Here is a 17,388-nt window from a genome sequence, read left to right on the forward strand (position 1 = left end):
CATCAAACCAGTCTCAGGACTGAAGACCACAACAACAACAACAAGGCCTTCATCAGAATTAGGTGGCAAACACACACATATACACTCACACAAATGCTACTCACACACACATGACGCATGCAGCCATGTGTGTGTGATTTGATTTTGCATGAGTGTGTATGTCTGCATTTGCCATCTAATTCTGATGAAGGCCTTACTGGCTGAAACCTATTATATGAGACAGTCTTTTTGTTATGCCTATCTGCAACTCAGCATCTCCACTATATGGTGAGTGGCAGGTTCCCGTTTCACAATATTGTTGCATTCCATCTTGGATTTCCCACTGTTCGATTCATTCCATTTTTCATAGTTTGCTTCTAGTGAACACTATGTGTATTATTTACAGCATCTGATTCTTCATTTATTTCTTTAATCATCTCTTCAGTTAGCATTACAAAGCCATTTAGCCATGAATGTTTAATTAACAATGAGCAGTTCCTCAGCTATCATTGAGGTTGGATGGAGGGTTCCTCCTCTCTAGTATCAGCACTGTCTTCTTCAGTCTCTGATTCTCCAGATTCTTCTTTGTTGGTATTTGTCTCATCTTCTTCTTGAGCTGCATACTCTCCGTGATTACTTTGCACAACATCCTGCAGTCATAATTTGACTTGTTCTTTACAAATTGCTGGCCTTTGTGGAAGGTTGCAGCTCTGCTAAGAATGACTTTAGTTTTCATCTTTCACCCAAATTCTGTAACAATCATCCCCATCATGCCCCATGAGATTACCCTTGACAGCTGCCTTACCCATTTTCTGTATTCTCTGAATTGGGATGTGGGCATATCATGTAGAATGTACTATATTTAAGTGTTTGATTCTCTCCTCTCACTCCCACCATTTTTCTGTGGTGTTTAGAGTGCTGTCATTCTCTGAGTAACACCTTTTGCATCCAGTATGTCCTGAACTTCCTTACTGTTGAATTCTTCACTATTATCACTTAGCAGCTCTTTGACTGTAGGGCACAGCATCATTGAATGTTGAATAACATATTTCATATCATCGTTAACTTCAGAATTTAGCAATACCAAAATTTTGTGCAGCTGTTCAAAAAATGGTTCAAATGGCTCTGAGCACTATGGGACTTAACTTCTAAGGTCATCAGTCCCCTAGAACTTAGAACTACTTAAACCTAACTAACCTAAGGACATCACTCACATCCATGCCCGAGGCAGGATTCGAACCTGCGACCGTAGCGGTCACGCGGTTCCAGACTGAAGCGCCTAGAACCGCACGGCTACACCAGCCGGCTTTGTGCAGCTGTCTTTGAACACAACCATATCTCTTCTTCTGAAAAGATCCGTTAAAAGATCTACAGACATCAGCTGACATCATTTCACCTGGCTTGACTGTCTTTTCTCTCTGACCAAGTGACAAGTGATGGGCTTTGCCATAAATGCAGCTCTCACAAAGTACCTATTCCAAGTGAACACTTATGCCTAATTCCCTTTCTAACATTCCTTTGACATGGTGTTTATCTTGATGGCCCCATCCCTCATGGTACAGCTGCAATAATGAAGTCTCTTCAAGTACAGCGATTTCTTTGGGCAAAGATGGTTGAATATCTGCCTTTTACAAGGTTTAAAAATACTCCCAGGTTCCATGCGACTGAAAAAAAGTTTCTAAATAGCTGTAGAACATCTAACAGTTCCATATCCTGCCCACCAGTCAGAGATGACAACTGGATACTGTCTTTTCCCATTCACATTAGAGTCTATTTTCCTGCTGCCTTCACACCACATGGACTGACAAATTTCCAAATGTCTGAAAAATTTGTCCCATGCTTTGTATATCTATTGTTCTCCCACCATGATGCTGAATCTGCTCCCACAGAATATGCCTCTTCACAAACTTCAGCAAAGCACTAGTAGCTGCACAACTTCTGTGACATCTGTTGCAATTTCTATTTGGTTCTGTGTTGAAAAGCCACTTTCTGCAGCCCTTCAGTCCTTCAACCAGTGCCCCTTTCACTTACAATAATTGCAAATGTCACTTTTGCTTGACTCATTCTTAATGAGCTTGCCTTTGCTATATGGTTTTTGTTTACTTACATTTACCATTAATGCTGTTTTGTCACTGTTTGGATTTTCATGAAATTCCATCCAAACATAAATAACTGCTCTTTCAATTCATCAAATGTTCTTTTCTCATCCATTGTCAGTAAAATCCAACTTGACTGAAAAGTTTCAAATTCACTTGGTAAAATATGCAAGGCTTTGCAAACTAGCATAATATCTGGTAAAAGATTTTCATTTTTAGCTTTGAGCCCATTGGTTAAATCGTTCCACAAACTTTTTAAGTTTTTACATGTGGGTAAAAATATCTTCAACTTGTTTCCAGCTAAAGGAGGAAAAGTCTGTGCAGATTTTTAACAACTGATCCTTTGATGATGGTTCATGTAATGCTTTAAGGTGTCCCACATTACACCAGCTGTTTCCTTGTCCATCACCTTCTGACACACTTCATCACTAGTTGCACTAGTTATTATACACTTCCTGTAACCATTAGCCTGTTGTTACAAATAAAACTGTTATTTGTGCCTCTTGGCTTCTATAGCTGTTGGGCCATCTTCCAATCGCTTTAGCTTCACTGATCTCTTATCAATGACATCTAATGCACCTCCATAGTAATTTATTTATTTATTTACTTTTGAGTATCATGGGTCCTTGATCCCAGTATTGCTAGGATGTAGAACATGTCAGATTGCAAGGGAAAGTGAAAATCTGTTGTGTTTACTGATGAAAGCTTGTTGTGCTTCTGTGGCAGTGATGGCCATGTGTTGGTAAAAAGGAGGCCAATTGAGGGCCTACAACCAATGTGCTAGACACACTGGATCTACACCTGGAGTTATGGTCTGAGATGTGATTTCATATGACAGCAGGAGCACTGTCATGACTATCCCATGCATCCTGACAGCAAATTTGTTTGTCGATTTGGTGATTTGACCTTTTGTGCTTTCATTCATGAACAGCATTCCAGGGTGTATTTCCCAAAAGAATAACTCTCTCCCACCTACCACTTTGTAGAGCAACATGCTCTACAGAGCTTCCACATGTTGACTTGGCCTGCTCAATCACAGGTCTTTCTCCAACTGAACACATATGGGACATCATCGGACGACAACTTCAGCGTCATCCACAAACAACATTAACCACTCCTGTATTAACCAACCACATGAAAAAACACTGAAAAAACTGATATCTGGCACCTGTACAACACAATGCAAGCATGTTCACATGATTGCATTCAACATTATGGTGGTTACACCAGTTATTAATGTACCAGTATTTCACATTTGCAATGGATTATCTCGCACTTATGTTCACTTGTGATGTTGCACTGTTAACCCCTTAAATATGTTATCTGGAAAAAAGTATAGCTGAAATTTCATTACCTATAATAATTATTTTTTGATGTTAAAATTTTTTTCTGTCAGTATATACTGGGATTGCTACATTCTCAAAGTTGTTTCATGCCCAGTTAACACTATTTGAATCTCTCCCACTGGATATCAGTCTTCAGTATGTTATTTCACTTCAAAAAAAATATGAGACTTCAAAATTCTTCAAATCTGAGTGCACAAAACAATAAGTATGTAGAAATCCACACACTTTCTAGTGGGGTATAAATTTCATAAAACAAATATTTTTTGATTATGAAATTTCATAAATTATATGTTTCTTTAATTTCAATGCTAGTTCCATATTTTGCCAATTTTTAAGGCTAAGTATGACTTGTGTATAGTAATAGATGAGATTGATAATTGTTCAATATTAAATTGCTTTTCTGTTTATTAGTATTGTTTTATGACATAGTTTCACCATGGTAAAAATTTTTGCTTGTCATCATATATCACTAATCGGAAGAGATTAATTCATATATAACATCAGTGAGTGCATGCCATTGTCATCGAAAGAACAGCAAAATATATGACTCCAGTTATGAGTGTTACTCTTTAACTTACAGAGTAAAAATATCAACTGAACTCGCTGATCCTAGTCTGATGAGTTTTGTTGCTTGGCTGCCAGTCTGGTTATAACATGAAATGACTGATACTATGCAAAAGTGTTACAGTAAGACACAGTGTCAGTACTGTTGACATGTAGGCACTGTAATACAACAAGCTATAGGTTTTATATGTATAAGTTGATCATGATGAGAAAAGGCAGAGTTGAACAATATATAGGTGGTAGAAAGATGGTTGTAGCAGGTAAATGAGATGTGTACAAAATAGAACGTTGAGGCTACTGAGCAATGGGTGGCTGTGCAACTGCTTCTAGGAAATACAAGGTCATAAAATACACCTCATGGCAGAGTGTTAGCAGACAGCATTCTAACATGGTGAGATTCTCAAAGTATCTAACACTAAAGCATATATTTATAAAAGAACAATAAAAAATTACAATAACATGACAAGTCCATTAAAGTTTTCACCAACCATTTAATACCAACATCAGTAAGGTTACTAAAATTTATATCTATATATAAAAAAATAGAAATATTCATGACTACACACTTTTCACAAACAGTAGACATGCTGTACATTAAATAAAAATGAAGACAACTATAGATAGTCCTTATGACACATTATTACACAAAAAAGCAATTAGTTATATAAACAAAACATCGTATTACAGAGGTTGTACATTAAAATGGAAAGTCTGCCAGAATTACAAGAGATTAGCCACTGAATAAACAGTTTATATCATTATTGTTATTATTCATAAGCATTAGTGATAAATTCTGCTAATATAATGTTGTAAGGGTGTCATCTGACTAGAGCATTGTATGCAGAATTGAATTGTATATTTGACCAGGTTCCAGCAATTTTGGTTCATAGTGTGTAATACTTGTCTAAAAGGCATAATTTCTGTTGTATATAAAACTCATCTGTGCCATAATGGACTGCAAATGCAGCATAAAAGTATATCTTATTTGTTTAATATGAAGCATGTTCAAAAATTATAAATAATTTTGAATGAGGATCTACAAATTAAGAGCTAATATGACTCAAGTAGTGGTCAGTGACCAATTTGAGGAGAAAGAGAGCAGGGAAAGTTTAAGGGTCTTTTGTTGGTGTCTTTGGTTGGGATAAGAACCGTGCAGCATAAGAGCCTTTGGTGTTAGCTTGTGATAATGTGGAATGCAGTCTGAACTTATTCATGTCCAATGAAACTGTTTGCATTTGTGGAGATGCATTTATTCGTAATGATTTAGTATGAAGAACTGTCTGATCTTTTTACAAGATCATATTATTCAGTAGACAGCGTGAACCAAATAAATGTGGTGAATTTATGAACATTAGCAAGTAGAGTTCTGCATCATGCCACTACTCAAGTAAAACATTGCCTGTGTAGGAACTACTTCTTTGCCTGCACTACTACACTAAGAGATCATGTTTAACTATTGTGATTATTAGTATCTATATGCTCACCAATTGAGGGAACATGTTTGTTGACCATAACAAAACTAAAGTTGAGTCAAAACTTGTATCAGGATATACAACACACCAAATAAGCCAGTTCTAGCTTCTTACGTGATGTTTCATACTTAACTGTGCTTTAAATTGGTCATTGACTGTTCAGTAGACTTGATTATTATTGTTGAATTTATATTGGCCACAATGTGGTGGCACACAACCAGCCCCTAGGCTAATAGTTGAGCCACTGAATGTGTGAAATTGCTGTGTTTGCTCATGGGTAGTCATACCAGAGACATCACTATTGCTTGGTCTCACTCTGCATAACAAATTTGCATTGCTGCAAGATTGCTTGAGTTTCACAGAGCTGCTGCAAGTCAATGCTGCCATCATTCTGGTTTTTGGTCCACCACTGACCATGCTGCTGCCTGATAATGACACTTTCTTCCTTCACTGTCAGATTCATCACAGCACTAATGCCAGGCCACATTTTATCAATTGTTCTGATACTTGTCAATGACTGTCAATGCCACAGCAACCCTCTCCCCCCAATTTAGCCTCCATGCCGCCTCCCATACCACACATCATCTCCATGCAGCCACCATCAATGCCACTTCATTTCCATGCTCCTGCCACTGCCAATGTCACCACTGCAGCTGCAGCATCTCCATGTCACAGAATTGTCACCAATGCCACTTCTGTGTCACTGCTTGTGCCATATTATCTTCCATACATCAACACAGCATGTCTGTGCCAAAGTGTCAACACTGATGGCATCTCCAAGTTGCCTCTTGTGCTGTGTCACCTCCATGCCATTATTGCCAAGCTACAGCATTTACATATCATGGCCTCAGTCTTTCCTTACTGCAGGCATTGTCTTTTGCACACATCATGCCATAACACCTAGCAAGAAATTTAAGATTAACAACAGCAGTAGCTGCCTATTTCTTGTTCATATCCCCAATCATCAGCCAAGGTGGAAAGGAAAGTAATGTTTATGAGTGATTGTGGGGCAATGAGATGTGATGTAGGAAATGTTAATTTGCAAAAAGAAATTGTGGGAATGAAAAAGCACTTGATGCCACATAAGGAAAATTCTAAGTTTTTTGATTCTATTTGCGGTAGGTTCTTGCATACAATGGACATGGGGTTTGATAGAATGAATTCATAACTAGATAGTATGCTATCAAAGTCTGATGTAGTAGAGAGGAGTAATTCTACCAAAAAAAGTTGTGGAATGTGATTTTGGGGAGGATGAATCGGACTACAAAAAGGTTTAAGTCAGCCATGGAGACTCAGAATTGGGAAGGAATGAAGAAACAGTTATAATGTTGTATGAATCAGATCACATTGAGAATAAAGTAGTTCAAGATTAAGCTATACGAGGATATATTGAAATTGAGAGTCAAATTAGAGCTGTAGAGGGGAGCTGGCCAGAAATGGAAAATGTGGGAGAGGGGATAGTGATTTGTGTGAATCTCTTTTGTGATATTGGGCACTTCGAGTCACAAGTGCAGGAGTGTGTGAAACAAAAATTGCAAACAAATGCAAAATTGAGGTGCCTGGTTGTAGATGATTATAAGGAGGGCACTGAACAAAGTAATAAAGCATAAAGAATACAGGTTAGCATCTTTGATAGAAAAAGATTTAATTTACGGAAAGTCATGTTCAGTGAAGTATTTGGACAAGAAATTTCATCAGTGGAGTTTTACAAGGGGAGTGGAAAGTATAACTGCATGATTTTTTTCTGTTAAGGGAAGCTACACAATTTAAAAGAAGAAATGTTTAGTATAGAGGCTGAGCAAGAAAATGTGTTAGTAGATTTAGCCATGGGGCACAGAATATATGTGTGTGGTAAGTTTCATCAAATGGACAGCAAATTTTATGATGAAAGTTTCTTTGCAATTTTGTGGAACAATTCTTTTAATACTGTAGATGCTCTGGCAATGATGAAGAAGGAAAGAGGAAGATTTGTATATACCAGAGGGTGTCTAGTATAGGGAAAGAAGAGAACCATGGGCAGGAAAAGAGAAATTCACCTAATGTGCAATGTACACTGGTGAAAGTATTTGCGCGTGTAAACAGTCTCTTACAACATTGACTTGTAGCGATTTATGTGAAGGATGGTAACATTGTGAAAAGGCTTATTTTTGGTGATGACATGTATCCATGTCAGAGGCTATTAGTCTGACATGTACTGAAGCAAAACCTTTTGCAGTACCACTTGAAAATGGCCCAAAGACTGAAACTGAAATTGTGAAATAAATGATTTCTATAGTCAACAGTGAATATGAAGTCCTTTAAAAAGTTCTGCATAACTTTGAATCACAACCATGAGAAGTTAATAAAATTAGTCATTGTTGGTGAGGTCTTGTCTGTGGAAAAATGTATTCTCTTACCTAAGTATTTTCAGTTTGTAGCTGTATAAATTTTGGATGTTCATGAAATCTCCACTCTCTCTTTGTGGTAACATAAACTGATCATAGTATGACAACATTTGCTTCTCATTTTTTCTTCAGGTATTTCAACATAGTTCATGAGAATTTACTGAAGTTGTTACTATGATCTTCTTTCTGCATGTCTCTTCCTGCTGCACAGAATCCAAATGAATCACACTTTTTTTATATTTATATATGGCATCAAGGTTCTTTTTCTTATTACTCTTTGCTACACTATTTATTGACCAATGTAAATCACTAGATGAAGCTATAATTGTTTTACAAGATTTTTGAAACTGTTTAATGCAACCACTGTACAACATCAGTAGTCCATCTATTTCATTAGTAGTAGGTGTGATCAATTATTCTGCCAGGATGCTGAAATGTTATTTCTTATTGCAATGTCTCCCTTTGATGATGCAGGTTCATCTTCATTGTGACTTCAAACTTTGTCTCTATCCTCATTAAAGGAGAAATGCTCTACCTCCAAGATCATTTCATCATGTTTAGGTATTTTACTTGTGTTTTCTCACACATTTTTGCTTACCAAATATTGATATTACCAAATCTACTGATTGTGTATTACTGTGGCGATTATCAACTGCAAGAGTTGACCACCTCATCTTTGAGAACTAACTTCTTTGAAAACTGTTGACCTCAGTGTGTTCCGAACCTTGTATTCGAGCGGATGTGTTTGTACCGACATGTTCAAAATAAAGTTAATTCATCATAAACGAGTGAATACTTAATGTTGGGTTCAATATTGCCGTACATAACATACCGATACCCATATTACTATTATTATTAGTATTAACATTATCACATTTAGGGGACAGGGTGATTAATCCATTTTTTGTGAATTTCACTGACTCTGTTTTGGGTGCTTGCTCCTCTGTTTCAATAGATAGACAGACAACCATCATTTATAATCTCTACCACTGCTCAGTTTGGAGTTGCCAAGCATATAATCTTAACTGACACTTAACTTTGTATAACATTACCAGAGTGAATTCAATATTTCAAATTGACTGTCGCTGATATTTTGAAAAATTAATTTATATTCATAAATTTCAGTGGATTATTATTAATTATCTGATGAAAAATTATTCTTGAAATTGAAATATTTTAGTAGTGTATGTTTTGCTGTTTCTCTCATTATAATGAACTCCCCCCACCCAAATATATCTTAGTGCGTGGGGGGGGGGGGGTGGATAATAAAGCTATTATTTTTTGTTTAATTCACAGTAGAGTATGAAGATGCAACATTATTGAATGACGCATAGCATGTCAGGTGTAAGACCCTCTGGTAGCGATGTTAGCAGGTTGTAATATATTCCTTTCCAGTATTCTACCAATAATCCAACGTCTGCCACCTGCCTTTCCAAAGACTGAGCCTAGGTGTACGTTAAATTTCACATCCCTGCAAATTGCTGCACTTAAGCAATTGTATAAGTTAAATGATTCCAGTTGTGACTAATTGGTGGTGTAGTTGCAGGACACTGCATTTGTAGAGTTTGTTAAGTGCAAAATTTTAAATTTCTGACCTTATACTAGTGCAGCTTTCTTCAGATAGTACCCATTACAGATACTCAGTCATCTGTAAAATGTCTGAGGATAATATTAATACTGTCTAATGCATCATTAAAATACAATCTCAGTGTTAAAAGTCCCAACACATTTTTCTGTGGAATACCTGAAATTACTGATGCTTGTTGATAACACTCTATGCAAGATCATATGCTGCATCCTTTCCACAAAGGAACCCTCAATCCAATCATAAATTTCATTTTGTACCTCATATGATTATATATCTATTAATAAGTGTTGGTGTGGTACTGAGTCAAATACTTCCTGGCAGTCAAGAAATACCGCATCCTCCAAATTACCTACATCCATGGCTTTCAGTAGTTCATGTGAACAGGGTGTGATTGAATTTTTCCATGACCAATGTTTCCAGAATCCACGCTGATTGGCATTGAGATCATTCTGTTCAAAATACATTATTGACTAACCTGGTGCTAGAATTGGAAGTTCAACCTGACTGAACACTAAAAAATGTGTCCTTTCAATCACATTGTGAGAAAATCATTATATTGTATTTCCCGAGAATGTTATATAGTTTATACTAGGAAAAGCAGTGACACACAAAATCAGTTTTACTTACTTCATAGTCCATAGCACAGTCATGTCTTTTGCCTATTGATTCCATGTTCCTTTCAAGGGGAAGAATGAAACGAACTGGCCTGTTCTGAAGATGTGCTGCTAGCGCACAGGCTGTACTGACCAACATGTTACGTGACACTTTAGCACCATAGGCTCCACCAAGTCTTTTTACCTGAACATTTATCCTGAAAAATGGGAAAAAACACATTATGAAATGTAACATATGACAATAATTTACAAATTTCAGCTCACTTTGATGGCATCGCACATTAACCATACACAATGGAAAATCCAGGATGGAATGTAACACTGTTATGAAAAGGAAAGTTGTTATTCACCATATAGCGGAGATGCTTAATGGCAGATAGGCACAACAAAAAGACTGTCACAATATAAGCTTTTGGCCAACATGGCCATTATCGACAATAGAAGGCACACACACATACACTCCCAAAAGCAGCTCACACTCGCCTTGCTGCAGCCTTTGGCAGCTGATGCCACACTGTGAGCAAACGCAGCAGAGCATGGTGGGAGTGGTAGCTGGGTGAGGGTAAGGAGGAGGCTGGGGCAGGGAGGGTGAGGAATAGCAGGGTAGGGGTGGAGGACAGTGAAGTACTGCTGCAGAGTTCACAAGGATGAGGTGGAGAGAGGGTGGGGCAATCGGGAGGTTAGATGGAGGGCAGGGGAGATGGGTGGGGGCTAGCAGAAAAGGAGAGAAGTAAAATGACTGGGTGTGTTGGTGGAATGAGGGATATGTAGTGCTGGACTGGGAACAGGGAAGGGGCTGGATGGATGGGAAAAATTACTAACAAAGGTTTAGGCCACAAGAGTTTTGACAGTCTTTTTGTTGTACCTATCTGCGACTCGGCATCTCTGCTATATGGTGAGTGGCAACTTTCCCTATTATTAACCATACACAAATGTATAGCACAAGCTGGTTTCAAATCCTAACACACAAATCAAGAATTAGGTTCACCATAGTTTCTTACAATTTTGAATAACAGGATGTATTTTCAACAAAGCAACAGCCAGTCCTACATTTTAGAAGAAATTTGTTGCGGCATAATTGGCTTACTCAAGCCACAGGTAGCTGGCTGAGACTGTTGATAAAGAATAGTTCACACTGTACAATTTTAGAGATGAAGCTGAATTATGTTGAAGAAGATTTATTAATAACTACTTATCAATTTGCTCATTAAATTCACACTTCAAAAACAAAATAAAGAAATACTGGTAACACCCTAGCTGCCTGTCTCATTTTATATCAGACAATGGGATATTTGAGAGAACATGGAAAAATTTTTTGCATCATAGTAAGGCATGCCTTAGGACTGGCCTTCATCACTTTGAAAAGGTACTATGAGCTTAAGAAGTAGTAGTAGTAGTAGTAATTTTATTCATTCTTGGATCACATTCACAGGGACAGTGGACATGTCACCCAATTAAATTTAAGAGCAAGGAAAAAAAGTAGAACTTATATACAGGCATCTGTGTCCTTATAACTCTAGTCTGACAAGGATGGAACATGTTGTTAGACATGGCTTAGTAGAAGGAACAACCACAGTATTTTCTTGAAGTAATTTCAGGAAATCATAGAAAACTGAAACCAGAATAGCCAAATGACCATATTGGAACTTCCGCTCATCTGTTTAAAACAGTGGAGCATTGTTCCATTTGCCCATAGTGGACAACACTTTGTTGTTATTTAATGATGTCACTGCTATGAGGTGTAAGTTGTTTAAGTCACATAAAACTATATACTCATTTCTGACCATTAGTTTCTTATCTTAAAGTATTCTGTTTAGGATCCTCTACCATGTGTACAATTTTTGCCATGCAAGTTTGGAACCCTCTGCAGATAAACAGACAAAACCAAATAACTAATAAAGTATATTTTCTATTCTTTCATTTTCCTTTGAATTTATGGGGCTATTGATTGCTTGCTTTTAGGCCCTAGAAAAGGAAGAAACTCCCATTGCAATTTATTTTTCATCTTTTATGTAGTGAGTGAATCACATCTCAAATGATACTGATTTTTATTAATGCTATAAAATAACACAAAGAGGTAAATGTCTTGGACAGTCAGTGCAAGAATTCCAAGGTTTTTAAACATATCTCTGCAAAATGTATGAAACTGTTTAACATAGTGCTCACTTTTGCTGAGTGAATATGTGAGGCCTCGACCAGCATATCAGCTGTTGTAAATGTAAATGTTGTAAATGTAAATAAAGTAGTGAACTCTAATGTATGAGTTTGTGTTGTATCTTAATGCACCCATCCATATCCGGGTTCTTAAATTGGTGACCCACGATTGCCTCATCATGCCATATTTTCTCACTTTACTACCCACACATTTACTGCACGGCAACAAAACAGCCATTATCACACTCTACCACTATACATTTCATGTGAACTGAGGTGATTTTCCAGCACTCTTATTTTATGTGCCACAATACAATATAGAACATTCATGTGCAATGCATCAAACAGTGTTCAAAACTGAAACAACAGCACATATGTACAGTGTGCAATCCACCCAGGCCACCTACGGTGTTCTGCCATCTTTCAGTGCACAATAGTTGGCTCATGTGGATATGGAATATATAATTGAGATGTTTGGTTCTCCACAATGGCCTATTCAACACACTTCATGGCACTTAAGTCCAGGTACAAAGCATCATTACAGTGCCAGATGGGAATATGCTGTCCAACTAGTTAGTGTGCTCTTATGGACGCTACTGATGCCACATTTGGACAGTAAACATTTTCACCATTGTGCCTTTCAACCAGTTGAACAGTGCTTGGGCATTGTTTTCCACCCTACTACTTTATACAATCGACAATCTGTAGCCAATGCTGTCAAAAATGACAGCCATCATGCCTCACTGCAACCTCCACTCACCTCGCAATGACAGACGCCTGAACTTGCATGAATTCAGCCGACTCTCACCGATCATGACACCCTCATCGCCAAGCCATCCAAGCTGGCTAAGGTATCACAACTTCACTCAACCATCACCAAAAGAGCCAGTGTCCCCTCCCCACAGGGGCAGTTGGCTATGACCTTTCACATCCATCTGAACTTCCAGAGATGATGCAACTCGGCAGGTCACCACCTTACTAGGGGACAACACTTCCTACAGTAGCTGTCAGACAACACAACTTGTTGGGCAGTGGATGCTGATCTTCCACCACACACAAAATGTCTATGCTGGTTCCACATGTGTTTCACCTCTTCCACACACAAGTGCTGATGGCTGTGCACATTTCACCACCATGTTGCTTGATCCACATCATGCACACTGATTCGCAGATACTGCCAAACGCACTCACCTATGGAATCTGACAACAGTCTCAATGATGTAGTACTGCAGGGTTTGCATGACCTGTACAACAGTGTTACTGTACTGAACAAGATGTTCCAGCAGCATACCACAGTTCCACCAACATCTAGTGAACAACTTATCATACACAAGTAGGCACCTCCCCAACATCTGTTACCTCCCGAATGACTGCAACAGCTGCATGACCACATCATTACACACAAGTTGCTGGTTTCAAATAACCCTGTCTCACAATAGATGACACTGCAGTGCATGGCATATAATCCGCCACCCCTTTCGTTGTTATGGACTCCTAACCTGATGAATCTTAGCCTACGATCTTGCAAGAAATGGTTCAGTTATGCCTCACACCACAATTGTTACTGTATGACCACCCTGAAGGAAATGGTCCACCCATGCCCTACCAAGCAGCCAGCCACAATATGGGTGATCACAAGCACCTACACAAAGATGACTACCCTGATATTCCACCCCTGTCATCTCCTCATCCTGTGTTCTACACAAGAGAGGAGGGGGAAGGGGGTTCCAGTGAGGGGTCAATCAGCAAGGCTCCTGCACACAACACCACTGACTTGTGTATTACATTTGGTCCACAACAGTGTACATTTATAATGTGAATAAAATAGTGAACTCCAATGTATGGTTTCGTGTCATATCTTATCACACCCATTTGTACCCAAGTTCATACAAATACTTTCTTGGCTGTGGCTGCATTGCCCCAGAAGATAATGATAACAGGGTGTATACATGGACAAGGAAAAAAATTCCCGGATTTTTCCTGGATTTCCCGGTTAAAAATACACTTTCTACTGGATAAAAACACACTTTTTCCATGTCATTAAGATACAGTATATTTTCCTTTGGAACTGTAAAACTTATCAATCCTTTGAATGGTTATGTTTTTATACACAGGCATAGAATTTCCCAACACTTCCGAAAACGAAACTCAGGGAAGAAAACTTCTTTTGGTAAGATTTTTGATGTACAGCAACATGTACTCTGAATATTTTCATATTACAAAAGTATAAATTCGAATTCCACCAAACACCACATGTTACTCTCTGAACCATTGTAATCGAGATTTCGATGTGCTTTTGTAAGTCAGTCATAGCTCATGTCACATGATCCAGCCAGCCGATGACAGTGAATATTCAGACAACAGGACACATGATGTAGTCAGCTAATAGCAACATCACTGTTAAGTAGTGCGGATACACAAAAAGGAAAAGTTAATGTTTTAAATTAATATACATAGTGTTGCTACAAGAAAGCAAAGCTTTCACATATAATATTGGTCTCTAATGTTAATAAGCTGCAAGAGAAGCTAAGCTTTCACATATAATGTTGATATATTTTGCGCATGTTACACTTTAAGATATATCACACAAATGTGCCAGTAAAATTTTTATCCTAGTCCAGTGACTTGTCCTCAGAGTTTTCCACAAACAAATTAACTACCGCAGAGGACAGAGAGCTTGCCGTAGTACTACATCAATTTACTCTTAAGAACGACATGAATGTCTGATCTTCTGGGCACAAAATACTTCTAAATGGCTCATCATCAAACGCTATGTGATTTAAGAACTTCAACATACATCCTCGCACATAGTTCAACTTGCGTAAAAGGAAATTTACTTTCAAAAGTAATGCTTTTCAAACCACCATTTGCAATATTTTCCCACAACCTATTAGAAATAGATTCATTTCAGTAGTCATCAGAGAGCGTCAGATAACAGGCACCACCGGACTTTGGCAGCTGCTATGATGAAGGAAGCCCATATGTTCGTATGTGTAAAACATTAAAAGATCTTACATTATGTCATAAAAAAAAGGCATCAGAGGATACTCCAAGAGCATCAGAATTTCGTGAACCATACCAAAATGGCACATTTAAAGTGCATACTTAAAAAGCACATTTGCATGTCCAGATTCCCAATGAAGTGGGCTTCGACATGAATTTTCTTGGAGTACCAGTACTGTATTGACTCATTTTTGATTCTTTATTATGGCATAATGCCGTAAGTGCTAGAAGATGAAAACATGCACTTGAAATGTAGCGAGCAGTTGAAATTAGCCAATAGTGTGGGACTGAACACTATGTTTCAAACACATTGACTGCCTCAGCATAAAAAATTAATGAAAACCAAATTTCTATAGCAAACCGACAAAAATAACTTCATTGTTCTACAAGGCGATGAATGCATGGCTGTCAGAAAAATGGAAATAAAATGAAATCTGAAACTAATAATGTGTATTAGCCTGCCATAATTATGTGAATGTATTTTAATTCACTTGATAGCTCACGATGACAGAAATCCATTTTGTTTACATTTGACGTGAGAGCAGTAAAGAGGAAACAGCAAAATCACTAAATGTGAACACGGGCCACGTGGAGACTACACACTCTCCACTATAACTCAGACTGCTCTGCGCATCAGCCACGGATCTACGATATTTCCAAACCAGGAAAACACTAAGATAGCGCCCCCCCCCCCCCCCCCCCCCCGCCCTCCCTCCCAGTTCCCCTCCATCGGGCGTTTGAGATACAATGACAAAAATTTAAAAAAAATCGAATTTTCGAAAAATCTTCATTTTGTAGCACACATCTTTCTGCAGAGTCTCATACATAAAACATATATGTTCGAGGAAATGTAAGGCATGTTATTTGGTCTTAAGTGTGCCAGAGTGCAATGCCACCCCGCTTCACACAGCATTCTTCTACCGTACGTCACTGTATTTCACCTGGTGGAATTGAAATGTGTATAATTTGTACTGGATGTCATCAGACTATATTCAGGACAGTGGAAATTAAAAATGTCCTGTGGTGCCTCTCCTGCGCCCAGTTTGACATCCTGCCCCACTTAAAAAAATCTCGCAATTAATACTGGATGGGATTATTTGTAATCGGGAGAACAAGAACTCCTCAGAAAATTTGCACTCTTTTTTTGCTTGTTAGGTAATAACTTTCTGTTTTGGATGACATGAAATTAAATATAGGATACATAAAACCAGTAAAGACAAGAGACAAGCAATACAGTACACATTTCTTCAATCCTTAGTTCCTAGCATTCTTTTCTCTCTAATCTTGCTACAGCTTTACATGGTGTGCTGTCCTGTCTGTGAAAGAGTCTACTACCTCATCAAAGTTTGTCAAATGTTTTGCTACATGAAAAATCAAAATATTGTTGTCTAATACTGCGTAAGGTGTTAATACAAATAGTACCCAAGACTGGTGTGGTTTCTCAATTTGATTACGTCTACTTTGTCACTGTCTGCTAGATAAAACAAAACAGGCCTTTCTAACACTGCAGAAATTGTAACACACATCAAATAAACGAAACTGTTTTGGCACAAATGGTCATTTTTATAACAAGACAGAATATAATTCACGAAGACCGACATAAAATGCCTATTAGGCCTACTACAAGAAAAAACTCTATGTTAGAAAATAGTTTCACATTTCATTCATACGCTCCAGTTTCTCGAGCATGAGATGGAAAAGTAGTAGTATGAGATTTTTGTATAAATTTGGAAACGTCATATTCTTCCCTAATTTGTGTGATGTCCCCATTTCTTCTCCTTCTTACAGAGTGTGTACAAAAACCAACAGGGTTGCGCATCAAAATCTTATGCGTAATCGATAGACCAACCTGTGCTCGATGCTAGGCACTTTGTGAAACAAGGTTTTTTCTCCTCAAGAATATGAATTTGGTGCCCCCCCCCCCCCCTCATAGATCTCTGGCAATCTGGCAGCTTGGGTGCGGCAGTAAAAATATTTCCCGGTTGCATCTAGCTGCTTGCTGCGACTGCTTACACAGCCAACCCACATTTCTGTAGCCAGAAATGGGAGAAGGTACTACTCATATGCCACTCAACTGTGCAAGCGCATGGGCCCAATGAAAAAATTCCCGGGTTTTTCCCGGATCTCCTGGTTGTCCTGGGTCGTATACACCCTGGATAAATTTAGTTTACAGTTTTTAATGAAAATA

At 38.1% G+C, this 17,388-nt stretch overlaps 1 protein-coding gene across 1 annotated transcript in view; it reads right to left on the minus strand.

The window, feature by feature from the left end:
* LOC126204155 (xanthine dehydrogenase-like) overlaps window positions 1-17,388 on the minus strand; it is a 316,025-nt gene that overhangs the window by 76,611 nt on the left and 222,026 nt on the right. The window contains 1 exon segment of the mRNA XM_049938563.1: window positions 10,057-10,240. Coding sequence (XP_049794520.1) covers window positions 10,057-10,240 — 184 coding nt within the window.

This window comes from Schistocerca nitens, chromosome 9 (genome assembly GCF_023898315.1).
Source record: "Schistocerca nitens isolate TAMUIC-IGC-003100 chromosome 9, iqSchNite1.1, whole genome shotgun sequence".
Classification (NCBI taxonomy): Eukaryota; Metazoa; Arthropoda; class Insecta; order Orthoptera; family Acrididae; genus Schistocerca; species Schistocerca nitens.